This window comes from Ipomoea nil, unplaced genomic scaffold, assembly GCF_001879475.1.
Source record: "Ipomoea nil cultivar Tokyo-kokei standard unplaced genomic scaffold, Asagao_1.1 scaffold0322, whole genome shotgun sequence".
Taxonomy (NCBI): domain Eukaryota; kingdom Viridiplantae; phylum Streptophyta; class Magnoliopsida; order Solanales; family Convolvulaceae; genus Ipomoea; species Ipomoea nil.
The window spans coordinates 828,361-846,828 of NW_017616750.1; the positions used below are offsets into that span (position 1 = coordinate 828,361).

At 36.2% G+C, this 18,468-nt stretch overlaps 1 protein-coding gene across 1 annotated transcript; it reads left to right on the top strand.

Moving 5' to 3' along the window:
• Positions 1-1,726: 1,726 nt before the first annotated feature.
• LOC109171643 (tryptophan--tRNA ligase, cytoplasmic) lies at positions 1,727-13,575 on the top strand. The gene is made up of 11 exons (XM_019320716.1): positions 1,727-2,159; positions 2,259-2,444; positions 2,798-2,849; positions 2,993-3,058; positions 3,933-4,019; positions 5,578-5,670; positions 6,184-6,264; positions 10,941-11,012; positions 12,746-12,814; positions 12,967-13,077; positions 13,297-13,575. The coding sequence occupies exons 1-11, from the start codon at positions 1,801-1,803 to the stop codon at positions 13,345-13,347; spliced, it is 1,227 nt and encodes a 408-aa protein (XP_019176261.1). The 5' UTR covers positions 1,727-1,800; the 3' UTR covers positions 13,348-13,575.
• Positions 13,576-18,468: the final 4,893 nt, after the last annotated feature.

An 18,468-nucleotide genomic window follows, 5' to 3' on the forward strand; every position in this document is an offset into this window, starting at 1 on the left:
TGACTTAACATTGTCGAAAGTAAGGGTATCACTACTATTACCACAACATAATTTCTTTGAAATGCTTGTATGATTTAGGGAGAAAGACAAGCAATAAAACAGCGTGATCCTCATCTTCAATTATGACATCAATATTTACCAAGTCCAATAAAATAGAATTGAATTCATCCAAGTGAAATTTAATAGAAGTACCTTCCGTCATACGGATTGTGTACAGACGCTCCTTTAGGCGTAGCGTGTTCGCCAGAGATTTGGCCATGTAAAGCGTATCCAGCTTGGACCATAAATCTGACGCAGTCGTCTCACTTACTATCTCACGTAGAACCTCTTTAGACAGGCACAAAAGAATGATTGAACGTGCCTTGTCATCCAAATCTTCCCAATCTTCATATGTCATTGTAGCTGGTTTCTTCTTCTTCCCAGCTAGCGCTTTCTTCAAACCGTTCTGGGTTAGAACGGCTTCCATCTGAACCTTCCAGATAGAAAAGCTAATTTTTCCGTCAAACTTCTCGATATCGAACTTAGTGACAGTCGACATCTTTGAAAATAATTCTCAAATAAACCGCTCTGATACCACTTGTTAGGAATATAGCGGAATAATGCGGAAGCAAAGAATCGAAAATTGAGAATTATAGAAATTAAATAATAGGAAAAATATATAAATGACAATAGAATTAATAAAATGAGAATATATATATATATATATATATATATATATATATATATATATATATATATATATATGAACTCTCAAATGAGAATTAAAGGAATATATATATTAATGCATACATGAGAAACTAAAAGAAGGAAATAAAATTGAATTCAATGAATGAATTGATGTTGATAAGAGGTGTGTATACAAAGACAAAGCAAAGGCTATTTATACTAAATTAAAGAGACAAAAACGCATGAACATGGAGAATATGTTGCGGCAGTTGGTGTGAAGTTCCGAAACCGCCGAGGACGTGCAAGGGAGTGCATGCAACGTGATTGATAGTTGCATGAATTTTGAGCCACAAAATTTATTTTCTTAACAAATTACTTGTCAGTCTAGGTTTATCTTTATCAATTGTTATAAGCATTGGAATATTGGATAATGGAAAATATGTATATATTTATCAGTTGTTAAGCATTGGAAAATGGAAAACAACTGTACTAATTAATTACTTGTCAGTTAACAATATTGGAAAATGGAAATAACAGTTGTACTAAACTTGAATTACTATAGGCTGTCCTTATCCCAGCCAATCTCTCCCATTTGTTAAAATGGGTCCCACTTCCATATCATCAAATTTGTAAATTCTCTACTATTTGTTTTACATCCCTGCAAATTTATCTCTCTTTAAAAATGGGTCCCACTCACATATTATATTATAAATATATTCATAAAATAATAATAAAAAAAATTTAAAAAAGAAAAAGCAAGTTGCTGCGCAGCTTTTGGCAGAGAAGCAAGCTGCCTTGGTAGCTTTAAGCAGAAAAGCTGTGGCTTGCAAATTTGCATATTATGCAAATTTGCAAGCCACTTGGCAATACAAGAAAAGTGAAAATTATATTTGTATTTTCTATGTCACATTGCAAATCCTTTCTTGGCTGGGATAAGGACAGCCTAAATTAGATTCTGAAATGAAAGACATAATTCTCACAAATTTTATTGCCAAAACGACGTAGTTTTAGTTTGAGCGGGAATTTTTTGCCTGATTGTTGTTCCCTAGGTGTGTGGCTTTCCTCCGAAGTGCCGCCGTCAATTCTAATTCTACTGTCAGTCACCTCACCGGCAGAGCTGAATCGGCGACAGTAATGGAGAAGGAGAAGGAGAGTGTCTCACAGGACGATTCAAAGAAAGAGCAAGAAGCCGAAGAACAGGTAGTGAACCCATGGGAAGTATCAGCCAAGGACGGCGGCAAAATCGACTACGACAAGTTGATTGACAAGTTCGGCTGCCAGCGGCTGGACAAGTCCCTCGTTGACCGCGTGGAGCGACTCACCGGCCGCCAGCCCCACGTTTTCCTCCGCCGCGGCGTCTTCTTCGCTCATCGCGACTTCAGTGAGATTCTGGATGCTTATGAAAGAGGGGATAAGTTCTACTTGTATACTGGCCGTGGACCTTCTTCGGAAGCCTTGCATATGGGTCATCTCATTCCATTCATGTTCACCAAGTACATAATTTTTGTAAAATAAGATTATCTATCTTGTTTTGTATATAAATAAATGCAAATGGTTTTTCGTTTTCGTTTGCTTAAATTTGGGCTGCAAAGGTACTTGCAGGATGCGTTTAAGGTGCCACTTGTAATTCAGTTGACCGATGACGAGAAGTGTATGTGGAAGAATCTGACGGTAGAGGAGAGCCAAAGGCTGGCCCGGGAGAATGCCAAGGACATTATCGCCTGTGGTTTTGACATTTCTAGGACGTTTATCTTCTCTGATTTCGATTATGTCGGAGGGCAAGTAATATAATTGACATTATTTTCTCAACTTAGGCAGTGGTTATTAATATGCTGTTTTCTTTCGACTTCATTGGTATTCATATGCATGCTTTGTAAGTTTACATTTGATTTACTTTTGTCTTCTTCCGAAACTGCAATTTCCTTTCTTCATATTCAAAAAGTACATTGTTATGACCTACAAAAAGAACTATAATTTGGTGGTTTCCAATAGTGAAATGTGTGAATTTAGTTGTCTATGCTTAATGCATATAATTTGAGGCAATGTGCATACTATGAGTGGGAGTGGTAAAATACATTTGTTTTCTGATATGGTTAAATTTGCTTCTAACAAGAATTCTTGGTGGGTGCAGTGCTTTTTACAAGAACATGGTGAAGGTTGCTAAGTGTGTCACTTATAATAAGGTGAATAAACTAAATTTGCAAGGTGTTTGGCACCTTGCAAAGTTCTATGATCACATCACAAACATCTGCCGATTATTACTCCCAGTTTCCTATCTCGTTTGTGGAAATGTTAAACTTACTATGAGGTTTTATTGCTGTTGCAGGTTGTTGGCATTTTTGGTTTCAGTGGTGAAGACCATATTGGAAAAGTCAGTTTCCCACCAGTTCAGGTATATATCATCTCAAACTATTGTTATTCTGGAAATTATTTCATTGTTATTTTCCATTAGGGAAAGAACTTGACTTGTATTTTTTTTTTTTTTTCATTTTAATTTTATTTTCTATGCATATCTCTGCATTCACTCCTCACTCTGATCCCTCCTAAACCCATAAAAGGAAGAAGGGAAATGGAATTGTCTATTGCTTTCTAATCATTGTTGGAATCAATTGAAAAAGTATGCCCCAGGCCTGCTACAGTTTGTGCTTTCTGTTTTGCTCATCTAGAAAACTTTCATTGAAGAAAAGGCCTTAAGATAAGTTATCACCATCTGTCATACTTGGTGCATTTTCCCGCATTTTACTTGGTGCATAAAATGAGGGTAGAACACTTTAGCATGTGTTGAAGGCTTTTTTCCCAGTGTGTTTACTTGCCAATCAGCATCTGAAAAAGTTCTTTTCAGGTGCTTTTCTTTTCTTCCCCCCTTTCTTTGATACAACAGGGGAAGGGGGAAGGGGGAAGTGTAGTCACTGATCTGAGTTTTTTAACCATGCAGTATACCTTTCATTTGTTATGTCATTCTCTTTTTGTTGCAGATGAGTTCTGATAGCAGGTTTTTCAAAGCTTGATTCTGTTGAAAGTGATTAAATTTTTATATTTTTTTTTCCATTTCTCTTTTGTTGATATATATATATATATATATATATATATATATATATATATATATATATATATATATTCCTTTTGATAAATCATTCATATATAAGTGGAGTAGATATAAAATTTTGTCTGTAACATCAGTGTCTACCTTTCCTGGATTTTTTTAAATAGAATTCGTTTGCACCTAATTTAATGTGCAGAAAGACTCTAATTTTGCACAATTACAGGCTGTTCCATCATTTCCAAGTTCATTTCCACATCTGTTTTCAGGGAATGATAATCTTCGCTGTCTGATTCCATGTGCAATTGACCAGGTTCATTCCTGCTATTCTTGTTTCAATGCATTCAGCTCACGCTTCAGTTTCTTCATGCTGCAGATTTGTGAATAATCTGATGCTATATAATTTTATCAACCTGCATATGTGAAGAAATTAAACTTGTATTATTTGCATTCCCCATGGTTTGTCATTTTCTGGAAATATCCTCATGCTTTGACAATTTGATGATAGCTAATAACTATATAAGTATTCCACTCTCCCTTTGTGCAGCCAGTAACATTTGCCTTCTAGTACAAATACTTAAACTGCTTGATTAATTAGTAATTTAGAAAGATGGTAATGCAAATAGTGGTTTCTATATCATTGTTATCCTGAAATTCTATGCATAACTATTAACTACTTAACTGTCAATGAAATATGCTTTTTTCTTATCTAGCAAACAGTTATGATCTACTACTCATTGGGTCCCCTATAAGCTGAGGTTAAAACGTAATGTGAATTCAAGACTTGCTTGTTGGGGTTTAAAGCTGTTTCTCTTTATCACCCTGCCATGAGTGGGTATGGGTGTATGGCCTTGGGGTTTGGGGGTTTGTGGGTTTGTGGGTTTGTGGGTTTGTGGAGGCTTTTGGCAAGTTCTGTTTCCTGAAAAGTGGAAATTCAAACATATTAGGATTCAAATATTATACTTCATACAAAATGTGGTCACATTCATGGCCTCTTCAATTTGTGTAAAAAAAAAAGTGAAGTGTTTTTCATGGAAAAGCTTTGTGTAACCTTTTGTTCAGTTAGTATTACTAGACAAAATTTACCATGATTACCTAAGGAAAAATGGCTTAAAACAAATGCAAAATCAGTCAAATGATAAGAATACCACTAGATGAGTAAGGCCAATACAACTGCTAGAGACTAGGTGCAAGAGATGCAAACTGGTTTCGTTTGCATAACAATTAGCAAAATAGTGCAATAAACAATAGGAGTAGAGATATTCAAACATGAGCATAGATATATTCAAACATGAGCATAACAATTAGCAAAATAGTGCAATCAACAATAGGAGTAAAGATATTCAAACAAGTATGACAAATTGCAAGCTAGTTGACACACCCATGGATCCTGTTGAACAGTAGAAGGGAAAAGGAGAAATGATGTTTATTATTAATCCATATGAAGCTACAGATTACACACCAAATATAGCACTAAACCTCTTCGTGGACCTAGGATTGAATAATTTGTAGCAAGCTTGGAGCATTTGATTTATATGCTCCAGCTTGAGGGGGAGTGTTGGAAATAGGCTGCCATATTTACTCTACTCTAGGAAGTTGTATCCTTGAGAAGAGTAGTTTTTAGCATTTATTATGCCCTTTCAAAAGCTTTCTTTATGCCCTTATATATGGTTGTAATGTGGAGAACCAAATATATGAAACATGAAATAAAATATCATTTCTACCTCTTCCCCTTACTGTTTTTAACAATTATAACTCCTTTTATAGTTTTATTTCTTTGTTTTCATTCCTGTGTTTCATTTTCATTTTCTTTTATTGTGGTTGATCTTGTATCTTTCTGAAAAGCTAAAGCTGATTTATTAATTTTTCAGGATCCTTATTTCCGAATGACACGAGACGTTGCTCCTCGAATAGGCTATCATAAGCCTGCTTTAATTGAATCATCGTTCTTTCCTGCTCTACAGGTATTGCCTTCCTACTTGTTTAAAAAGTTGCTGACTATACTAGACAATCTTCCTTCTCTGCCCCTTTTCTGTTTTTGGATGGGTTGAAAGTGGGAGGACAGAAAATGGGAGAGAAAGTAGCAGGGAAAGTTGAATGGAGAAGAAAATTTGTGTTTGGCTGATGGGAAGAGAATGGGTGGAAAGGGAAAGAGAGAGTGAGAAACAAAGAGTGATGCATGCATTGAGAGTGAGATGAGCTTGATTCAATGTTTTTTTTTTTTTTTGGTGTTGAGATACAAATGGACAATTTTACCCTCCTTTTCTCCCCATTTTGGAAGGGAAAATAGTTGATAGGATAGAGGAAGTATTTTCTCCCCCATTTTCTCATTCAATGTTTAGTTACAGTTTTTTGTTTTTTCATTTGTCAAGTTCACTGATTTTCATTTTCCATTGGGAAGCTATTTTTCAATTACAAGTTAATTCTGTTATTCATTAAAGAATTGAATAATTGTCTTCCGGAATTTGATCTTGTAGGGTGAGACGGGAAAAATGTCTGCTAGTGATCCAAATTCTGCAATATACGTGACAGATTCTGCAAAAGACATTAAAAATAAGGTTAGTTTTAATTTAAGCTTTCCTGCCAGTTTATTTTACAGCTAATCAGCTATATATTCACAAATTTAAATCTATGAAAAAGAACTAATTCCACTTTTAGTCTTTCGAGTATTATAATGTTTCCATTGTTTTCCCAATTTCCCTCGACTTAAAAAATTGACTGGAAAAATCCCTTTACTTCTCTGCCTCCCTGAGTTGTAAAACATTAGTCCTGATTTAGATTCTCAGTTAAACATAGACAAAAATGCAAAAAATATGCAATTTCAGGGTCATTTTTTACATTTACTGCTGTTCATTGTCTTGTGATCAGCTCATCATCAGGAACATCCCTAACCACTCTATATATGTATATAAAGCTTGTCATAGAACGAATAAGAAACAAGAAATTCAGAGATAGAGACTATTCACAATTGCATACCTTCTGAGCTTGTATTTCTTAAGATTTCATAATGAAAATGGTTCTTGTTTCTTCTCCATAGTTCATAGAGAAAGTAGTACAGCTGGCATTCATAGTTTTATGTATAGCTTTAACAGCTTTTTTTTTTTTAATGGGGGAACTTGTCCATTTTGAGTAATATTGTTGTCCAATTTTAAGTCATCTATAAAATCTTCCAAGAAGCACTTAGCAAATGTATTTGTTGTGTATTTGTGTAAACTACTATTTTTTGTTTTGGATTAAGATGAATACTATTGAGATTACCAAAACAAAATATTTCTACTTCTGCTTCCTTTTCCATATAGATTACACACAATATCAGCTATAATATTAAGCCAACTCTTATTTTCTGGGGTTTATTTGTGACTAATGTATGTTGCAAACATTAAATAGCCCTGGGGTTTAAGTTTCTTAAATTATTTTCTTAAGTTATGTTCATGACCTTTAAATAACTATGCAATTTATTTAAGATATACTCTGTAGGTATAAGGTCAAGATGTCAAGTTAGAGGGTATATCCCGCATTCTTGCCTATGCAGCTAGAAGAGTGTACACTGTCAAAATTAATGAAACTCTTACTAAAGTAAAAACAAGATTTATGAATATACTCTCTTATAGAAAAGAGAATACAAAGCCCTATAAATACATGCTAGAAGACTATGAATAGGAAACAAGTTTCCATATGCCTACCTACCTAAATCCCTAAGACTGCCTAATCTATAGAGATTATGTGTATATATATATATATATATATATATGTATGTATATATATATATATCCCATAACATTCCCCCCTCATGTTGGAGCATAGATATTAGTCATGCCCAACTTGTTACACAAATAACTGATAACCCAATTACCCAAATAAACTAACCCGAAATAACGAAATAACTCAAATTCATTTAGGACACTCCCTTGAAATGAAAGCTTTTCTATAACAATCTTCGGATCCTGCTGTGGCAAGGATTGCACCAACAAGGCTTCCACTGAACACAAAGAAAACCTGGCCAAACACCACATAAAATCACTCATGACTTGTACCCGGGCCCAGTACACGCCACCAAAGTTGACACTACTAGTGTAGACCAAACAAGCTTAGGATTGGATCGTCCCTACAGACAGAAGCTTGAATGCCACTAACGTGGACTGAACAGCCACCAATACCATGGAGAAACACCGGGTGAACCCAGAGTGGACCAAACAAGCTTGTTGGGATTGGACACTCCCCCCGAATCGGAAGCTTGGATGCTACCAATGCCTACGGATACCTCCCATCACCAAAGCTGTCAACGTATTTCTAGTTGACCACAAAGCCTACCATTTGGCCAAAACTTTATGCTATTTCTTTTCTCCGATGAAGGAATGCTCATCTACACCCTCCCAAATTAAATGAGCCGAACCCACACCATACCCAGACAAAATCTGATCACAAGACCCACAAAAAAGGGAGCTTGAAGGGTCACGAAACAATCTGACTATAGAACAAAAATCAATGGTCCAAACTAAGTCTAGGACCGAGGAGAGGGGACTCACGCAACCCAGGAACTGCCGACCAAAAAACTTTCCGGTCGCCGGAAATGCCACACGCGCCGCCGGCGCGTGTGGCTCATGCAGTCGACGGACGGCGGCGCTTCTTCCTAGGTGGGTGGTGACGACAGCAGAAGCGAAAAAAATCCTTTATCGTAAAGGCTCTGATACCATGTTACGAAAGTAAAGAGAAGATTTCTGAATATACTGTCTTATAGAAAAGAGAATACAAAGCCTATAAATACATCATACATGCTAGAAGACTACGAATAGGAACCAAGTTTCCATATGCCTACCTACCTAAATCCCTAAAACTGCCTAATCTGTAGAGATTCCATATTATATATATATATATATATATATATATATATATATATATATATATATATATATATATATATATATATATATATTCCATAACAAATCCTGATCTATGAAAAAACAGAACCCTGTTTCCCTAAATAAATAAAAATGCCTGTGAGTCGTCTAACAGCATTCAAATGCCATCCACTATCCATTTCCTGCCATATATGGTCAACAATGTTACAATGGTAACTAAAAGAATTTCTGCACTTTCGTTTCCAAAACATTGCATCCCTTGACCATGGAGCTGCAGCGTTATTTACACATTTCTAGGAGTGTGTATCATATAAAGAAAGGGCAGTAAAGAACATGTGCTCCATTGTCTCCCATTACTTCCTGAGCAGACAACAAAGTGGATCATTCATGTGCTTTCACTTTTGAAATTGAGGGATTGATAGGTCTGGCGGGTGGAGAATAACCACCACCCGCCAGTTAGGCGGAAGCAAAATATGTGATAACCAAAGAACAAGAGAATATAGAGAATATATTATAATGAAAGAGTACAATAGATTGTCTCTCTTAAATTATCTATTCTATACTTCTATGGACCTCTATATATACTAAACTAGATACTAAATTAGTCCTAATAGGAATAGGAAACTACTAATAAGAATAGGAAACTAAGACAACTTTCCTATTATTCAACACTCCCCCTCAAGCTGGAACATCTGAAGTTCCAAGCTTGGATTAAAACAAGCACTCTACCTCACTCAAAATTACAAGTGAAAATTAAATGCAACTAGAGGATAACAATGCGAGATGGCTTCGGAGGGACAATGCAACCCTTGGGAATGAACACACCAGGGGCAAAGCTTGTCACGAACATCCTTGGGAATGGAGGCACCAAGGGAAAACACGAACACCATCACAACAATATAAGCACTCGAGGATGGATGACTTCAAAAGAGATTGCGCTATGTCTGACCCTTCCTTGGGAATGAAGACGAAGGCACCAAGAACGGAGCTGAACACAATCCTTGGGAATAAAGACGAAGACACCAAGGACGAAGCTAAACACGATCTTGGGAATGAACACACCGAGGACAGAATTGAACATGAACCTCGGGAATGAAGATGAACACACCAAGGATAGAGTTAAACATGAACAACCTCCCGATAACACAAGAGAGCGGTAGAGGCAGAAAGGGAGCAAAGAATAGCAAAGGGAGCCCATAGTACGGCCCATAGTAGATAAAATAGCAAATAATAGTAAATGATAGCACACCAATTGTAGATAGTCACACTCCCCCTTACTTGAAACATGAGAAATAATCAAAGGCCTTTATAGTAGTGCTGAAACTGACCATCCATGGGATAAGGCATACCGGAGATAAAAAAACAAACACGGTTATACCAAAACACAAACACCATGGGAAAATGTTCGGCAACAAACCCAAAGAAGCCTTCAAATTTCACCAAAAAGTCCAAAAATGGCAAGAGATTCTGCCTCAAGGGAGGTTTGACTAATGTTGACCATTGACCGGCGAAGTTGACCGGCGTTGACCGGCGACCGCTGAAGATTGGGAAACACGGGTAGATGCGTCTCCTCGGGACGAATCCAATGGTGGCAACGAAGTCTCGAACGGAGATCGGAGCAGAGATATCTGGCCGGAAAACGATAGCAGATCTCGGCGGCGGTGGTGGCGCGTGGAGGCGCGTGCGACGGCGAATGGCGACCGGATTTCTGCTGCAGGCTTGCGATGACGTTCCGGTGATGCCTGGGGTGTCGGTTGAGAGAAAAACCTCCAGGAAGACGTCGAAATCTAAGAATCAGTCGCGGCGGCAGTTTTGGCTCCGGTGGCGGCAGTGGCTGTGACGGCGGCGGGAAAGAAGAAAAGAATTATTTAGGGTTTAGGCTCTGATACCATGTTGAAATTGAGGGATTGATAGGTCTGGCCGGTGGAGAATAACCACCACCCGCCAGTTAGGCGGAAGCAAAATATGTGAGAACCAAAGAACAAGAGAATAAAGAGAATATATTATAATGAAAGATTACAATGGATTGTCTCTCTTAATGTATGTTCTATACTTCAATGGACCTCTATATATACTAAACTAGATACTAAATTAGTCCTAATAGGAATAGGAAACTACTAATAAGAATAGGAAACTAAGACAACTTTCCTATTATTCAACACACTTCAAGACTCTCCTTGGTGTATGGCCTCCTATGAAATATTGACATAACCACCATAATTACTAGGGATCTAGAATACCAAAGGTGAGGCAACTTGAAAGTAGATAAGAACATGAAAACTGTTTCCTTCTGACGATCAAATTTCTTGTAACAAATAGATTAATGCTACTGAGAATAACCAGTTTATCTGTTACTTTCTTTTAATTATGCACAGATAAACAGATATGCATTTTCTGGTGGGCAAGATTCTATAGAATTGCACAGGAAATACGGAGCTAACCTTGAGGTAAATTTTTTAGTCCAATATGACTAAATGTTTTGTAAAATAACATGTGACCATATTGGATTTTTTTACTGCAAAAGATGATTTCTTTTATATTGTATCATTATCTCATAATCATAGTTTTTTTTTTTTTTTTGAGTTAATTCCTTTTTTGTCCTACTTTTATTAGGGCATGTCCATTTTTCGTCCACCATAACAAATTTTGCCACACTGTGACCACTCTTTTTCTGACCATGCCACTTTTAGTCCTCTGTCATGTTTTCCGTCTGTTGACCGTTTAAACCAAGGACTTTTTTGTCTTTCCATGTTATGTTCTCCTTTAACCTTTTCGCAGAGTATACTTTCCCACCACCAAGAGCTTCTTAATTAATTTTAGCTTGAGTAAGTCTCAAGCTGCTGCTTCTTCTTCCTAGCAAGTTGAATTGTCCCTTTATTCTCCAAACCTTTTTGAACCAACCTCTCTCAGATTAACCTTATACTTTCCCACTCCTCGTTTGCATAGTTATCTCCCTCGGCTTCGTCTCCTGCATGCTCTGTGTTGCCGCCGAATTCGAGAAATCTAAGGTATATATATCTTCTGTATAGACATATGTGTGTTGTGCTTGTAGCTTGTGAGCTCAACAATGGGGGTTCAGTTAGAATTCATGTAAATTAATTAGTTGTTTGCAGGTGAAGGATCTTGTAATAACCCAATGAATAAAAGCAGGAAAATGGAGAGGCAAAACAGAATTGCAAGAGGAAGAAGAAGTAGTAAAGAGAGAATTGAGAGGAAGAGATAACAGAGAATTAGGAGTAGATTACAGCAGAGAAAACATCAGAGAAAGAAGGAAGAAAGTGAGATTGAGAAAGAGAGACGAGAAGAGAAGAGAGGTCTATCTCATTCAAAATCCAAGCATGAGTTTTTTCCAATACAATCCCAAATTTTATAGATCTATATCTGGATCATACTCCCCTCTTTTCCCCAACAAAATCTAGCAAAATACACAATCTGAACAGCTTTGAACAATAAACCGCTTCCTACTGCAAAACGACGTTGTCGACACTGGGATATGCTGCCACGCCATCTGCTTTCTTTTCCTCTTCTTTTCTCCAACTTCCCGGGCCATAACTGATCTCAGCGTAGATGGCAAGCTGTGTTCCTTGCCGGAGATTGCCGCTTTCCGGTTAGGATTGGTTGGCGTGTTCGTAGGTTGCTCAGGTCGTCAGGAACTTGTTTCTGTGCAAAAACTTAATGTCAATGGAGCGTGAATGCAGTTGCAAGACTGAAAGGATAAAAGAGAAGAATATAACATGAAAAGACAAAAAAGTCCATGGTTTAGACAGTCAACAAACGGTAAACATGACGGAGGACTAAAAGTGGCACGGTCAGAAAAAGAGTGGTCACAATGTGGCAAATTTTTTATGGTGGACGAAAAATGGACATGCCCTAATAAAAGTAGGACCAAAAAAGGAATTAACTCTTTAAAAAAAAATTATTTTGCCTGTTTAGCATTCATAAGTTCTGTGGAAACTTATGTATATTTGTTGGTTCTTGCAATGGCTTATGGGATTTTCATTTTTTTGTTTGTATTCTCTCATTTGTGCTCAAACTTTTACTTGAAGTGGCTGCACATATTTTGTTCTTGCCATGGCTTTTAAAAAATAATAATAATTAAATGCTTTGTGTTTTCTCTTACCTCATGCCTTCCTCTGGGTACTCTTTTATTTTTTTTCTTGAAACTGGGGACTTTGTTTAGGTTGATATACCAATCAAATACCTGGGATTTTTCCTGGAGGATGATGCAGAACTGGAGCACATTAGAAAGGTGCGATGCCTATATTTGTCTTTGGAAAAAAAATTGAAAATGCAATGGCAAAACTGAATGTATTTTCTTATCTTCCAGCTTTTTTTTTAGATGTGAGATAAGTCTGGTTGGTTTAATTTGTTTTCCTGATAAATATAATTCCCAAATTTCAGGAATATGGGGCTGGGCGTATGCTGACAGGTGAAGTCAAGAAGCGGCTTATTGAAGTTATAACAGAGGTTGTTGAAAGACATAGGCGAGCGAGGGCAGCAGTTACTGACGAGGTAACCGGTTGATTTTTTCATTTTTACCGGCTGGCTTATAATTGTTTCAACAGAAAATGTGTTCAAAGAAATAGTTGAGGGCTGGTGGGTGGTGGGTGTTGTAATTACGGATAAATTTAAATTTTAGAACTACTTCAACTGTTAGCTAGCTAGCTAGCTATAGCCTATTGATTGCTGCAAGTGTTTGGTTATTAATGATTATATTGTGGTTGTGTGCAGATGGTAGATGCGTTCATGGCTGTACGCCCACTTCCAAATATGTTTTGCTGAACTAACTTTCATGAGTTCTGGGTGGGGGCGAGGCAGAGATAGAATATGCTTTTACTAGAGAGAGAGAGAGTCATTTGGATTTGGAAATCAGCCACACCCATGCATGTTGTGCAAATTATATTCACTACTGAGACTCGAAATTTCTTTCCTTGGAGCTGCGGGGCCTGTGTTGGGGAATTTTGTGGTTTATACTTTATATTATAGACAACAAACAGTGCTCAAGGCTTGTGAATTACAGATGAGTATCTATCTAGACGACTACACTAAATCAGCTCATTGCTCCTCGTCTTTTCAAGTTAGTGTAGCACTCACACCAACTTTTCTTATGGGTGTTTGGTAAATAAGTGTTAGCTGATTGAGTTGGTGAGTTTGACTAGTTAATAGCATTGTTTGATTGTAGAAAGATGATTGAGTTAGTGAGTTTGACTAGTTAATAATATTAGTTGATAGTTATAAGCTGATAAGCTGTTTTGAGTAACTTTTGAATTTTAGCATTTTGGAGCAATAAGTTGTTACAAAAACTTAATTATTTAAACACTTATATTATTTGTTTAGCCAAGTCAAACAGCTAATAGTGATCAAATAAGTTTTAAATGTCATTATTAGTTCTAGCCAACTTTGGTATTCTAAACAATTAGCCGTCATCATGGGAAATAGTTTACAAGAGATATAATCTGAAAAGATTGTGTTTCCAAAATGTATTAATGGTAATGCAATAAATTATGCCGATTCGACTATTTGTTTAAGCTCCAGAATTGCAATATCCTTTAGATTGCGTCGTTTAATTGGTTCAAAGCGTCATTAGGTTTGTATATATATGAGCCATTTGTAGACTTGTAGTAACCTTTGCCCAAACAATTCTTCTCTCGTCAAACCACTGCCAGAGAACTCATCGTAAGTTTGTAACCTTTGAGGTATCTATGACCTCCGAGAATAGCGTTGTAGTTGAAGCACACGATTAAAACTAGCAATAGACAATAATAGAAAACAAGTAGGAATTGGATTGCTTAGTGTGAATAAAGATGCTTAAGGGATCATTTGACATAGGGAAAGAGGATTCCATTGCTAAGTTTAGAGAGTGGCTTACGTCCGTTCGTAACATAGACTACTAAGACTTTGTTTAGGATTCACTTAAACCTTTCCGCAAACACCTTGCCTTCAAATCTTTCCTAACCAAGCCCCGTAGGGTTCCTTGAGCTAAGAAATGCTAAGGATAGGAGCTTGGATTGATCTAGCATAGATCAATCCCTCAAACACCATAGGAGGTGATCAAGTTCCTAGGTTACAAACAAGTCAATCCTCAACAAGACATAGAAGCAATGGCATCAATCAATCCCTAATTCAAGAAATAAGTCATGGAAGCATCATCAACACACACTTACACAATCCAAACCCTAGCTAATCTAGCTTACCGTACTCAAATCAAACACAAATGCATTCATTAATCTAAGCATAGTAAAGCAAAATAGAAATGGAAAAGAGATAGAAATTATACAAAAAGTAGATAATCAAAATGAAAACTAGTCTTGCTAAATCCTTGAATTGGAGTTTGTCAAACTCTTCCATCAAGCAATCCCCTCTACAAAGTGTTCTTCTCCCCTATATCTAAATGCTAAGCTCTCTAACTCTTTCTAAAACCTTCTCTCTCTCTCTCTCTCTCTCTCTCTCTCAAATTCATCTCTTCCCTACAAATCTTATCTAAAATATTTTAAATATCCTCCCTTCAATTCCCTTCGCAGCTCCTCCAACGCGCTTCGCAACGCCCGGACAACGTTAGTTGTCTGAGAATTTTAATTCCCCAACGTTCGTCGCAGCGTACATTGCCCTAGCGTTGAGCTTTCTGGAAATCGGCCTTGTCTCACTTCTCCACAACGTGCACTTTACGCACGTTGTGGCTACGTTGTTTGGTCCCGACTTGTTTCCTTATTCCGCTTTGCTCCCAGTTGTACCACTTTGCCTTATTTAAGCCCGAAACTTACCTAAAAACTTGTAAAACACAAAGTGCGGTGGTAATTTCCAATATAATGCAAAACATAGCTAATTGGCACTTAATTGCTACACAAAGGATTACTTTAAGCCTAGAATTCACTCTAAAAGGACCTTAGAAGTGTGTGTCTTTGACATTTATCATTATGGTATTAATATTTTTTGTATATATTTCTATAATGGTACAATTGTATATTACTTTACAAATATTATACTACTCCCTCCGTCCCGAATTGATTGTCTCATTTGCTTTTTGCACGCTTTTTAAGGAATTAAAGTAAATATTATGTATTTTCCAATTATGCCCTTCACTTTTTCACTTTTGGAAATAAAAGCAAAAGTCATAAGGGTAATTTGAGAAAAAGTAGAATGATGGTGATGTTCAATTTTAGAAAGAGGACAACATTTTGGGACAAACTAAAAAGGAAAGTAAGACATGCAAAATGGGACAGAGGGAGTATTATTTTTTATCAGACAAAATTATTCTTACATCATTGTCAGACATGCGCGACCTAAGTATAAAGTTGTTGATCATAAATACAATTACACATGGACTCTAAAATGATATGATCATTTTCCAAAGAATTGACAATGTTGACATCCTACTGGCTCCAATTGAACAAGTCTACATATGAGAATTTTATCAAAGAATGAAAATTTCAAATTTGTAAGTTAATTTTTACTATATCATTATAACAATATCTATTGTAACTATATATTTTGAATTATTTATTACCATCCTCTATTGACAGTAATTGTAACAATTGTCATTGACAAACTCCTAAAAGAATATGTCTCAACAACAAATGTAAATTAAAAAAAAAAATAATGATTTCATTATTGTTGATGAAAAGTATGTACGCCAATTTATTACTCTTATTAAATTAAATAAATTAGTAGCTACAACAAAAAAATAATTCATATGCATTTAATTAATTTAGAATTAGATGTCTATAATGCTTTTATTTAAAAAACTATTCATTATAAAATTTTTTAAAAGAAATATAATTTCATTATTTATATTATCTTTATTTTCTATAATTCAAAGATTCATTACCTTCAAATTTATTATATTACTATATTGTCCATTGTCTTCTTTTTACATTATCTTGTAATTAAATATCAAATTTATAATACAAAATATGTTATATATAAATAGAGAAAATTTCAATTTTGGTCCACTGACTATTGGAGTTGTGTTAATTGCAACACTTGACTTTCAAAAATGCTAATTTAGTACCTTGACTATGCAATTTCTATCAATTTTGGTCACGCCGACCAAATTGCCGGCCAAATCCCACCGAAAAAAATTAATAGGTCAAATAATGAGGATATTTTAGTCATTTTATCCATTTTCTTTATTCTCCGATGGGAACCTCCATTTCCGGCGACCGGCGACGTTCTCCTCCGATTCAGACCAGCAGTAGCAGAGGAGATACGAAACGATCCGAAATCAAATCCGTTTTATTTATACCTATGGACACGCAGATCGTATTCATTTTTCGTGGATTCTTGCGTTTTCTCGTAGGTTTCACATTTTTTTTAATGTAATTGTTAGACCATTAATTTTCTTTCTAGCTGATGTTCGATGATGATTCATTTGCTTTAACCACACCGAAAGAGGGCCGGTGGAGATGGCGACTCTGGTTTGAGCTGGAGATTTGTTCTCGCTTCCATGGCGCTGTGGTGGCGAGCTTTATGAGTCTTTTAGATGAGAGCTATGTTGTTTCAATTTTGTGGAAGCTGGGGATTTGGAGAAGTCAGAGTGTTTTAGAGGGAGAAGTAATAGGGAATATTGGTTTATTTTCTCTTTTCCGGCCGTTTTAAGAGAATTGGAGAAGTCGTCGGTCGCCGGAAATGGAGGTTCTCATCCGATTGGGAGCCCTCTTTTACATCCAAGGTCACCTCAACACCTAAATGGAAGGATGTCCCCATCACCAATATCAAGTCCTCTTGCTGCATCAGGCTCATCCACACCACTCTCTGGAGGGAATGGTGCAAAATCCCATTTCATCACTTCAATCAATCAATTTACTTACAAGAGGGCATTGCCAATCTCTCACAGGGTCTGTATATTAATGCCCCCTCTTGGGAACCCGATCTAGATCTAAATCCTTGCCTAGATCTAAGTTGATTCCCCCACTAGATCTAAATCCTTGCCATCCCTTGGCAGGCCGAACAGGTGGAACATGACGCCATTTTTATTCAAACACAGCAGGCCGAACAGGTGGAGAAGAACGTCGCCGATCGCCGGAAATGGAGGTTCCCATCGGAAAAGAAAGAAAATGGGTAAAATGATTAAAATACCCTTATTATTTGACTTATTACATTTTCCGGTGAGATTTGGCCGGCAATTTGGCCGGCGTGACCAAAATTGATAGAAATTGCATAGTCATGGTACTAAATTAGCATTTTTGAAAGTCAAGTGTTGCAATTAACACAACTCCAATAGTCAATGGACCAAAATTGAAATTTTTTCTATATAAATATTAATATTTTATTAACTACTTTCACATGATAACCCACGACACACATCTCACAACGCGTGAAACATTAAAGGAAAAACTACAACTACCAAATATTAATGGGTGCTTGTAAAATAAAGAGTTAATAGTACAACTAAGATCTCATTATATACACAACAAGGCAAATCTAAAGTTTCCTACACCATAATCTCATTGCATGACGAATCCATCTACCAGTAACCCAATTGCACATGACACACTACCAATAAAAAAAAAAGAAAAAAAAAAGACATGTACTGAAGATGAAGACAATGACAATGCTACCCAAAAGAGAATTAAGAAGAATTAGAGAAATTTAAACCAAAAGTAGTATTTATTTAGACTATCGTTTTTAGACTAGCGTTATTACAAAGTTGCAAATATATATTTTAGTGACAATATAATCAATCTCTCATATATTATCTTGCATTTATATACTTTAAATTACCGGTTTAAATAAAAAAAATTTAACATTTAATTTATTTACCTATGCATGAACATCCCCAATATAATATTAAATTGATATATTTTAAAATACTTATTTAAAAATAATTATTAGGCATTATTCCATTCACGCAAAGCGCGTAAAAGAACTAGTTATATTATGCAACTAAAATATAAGTGGATAATC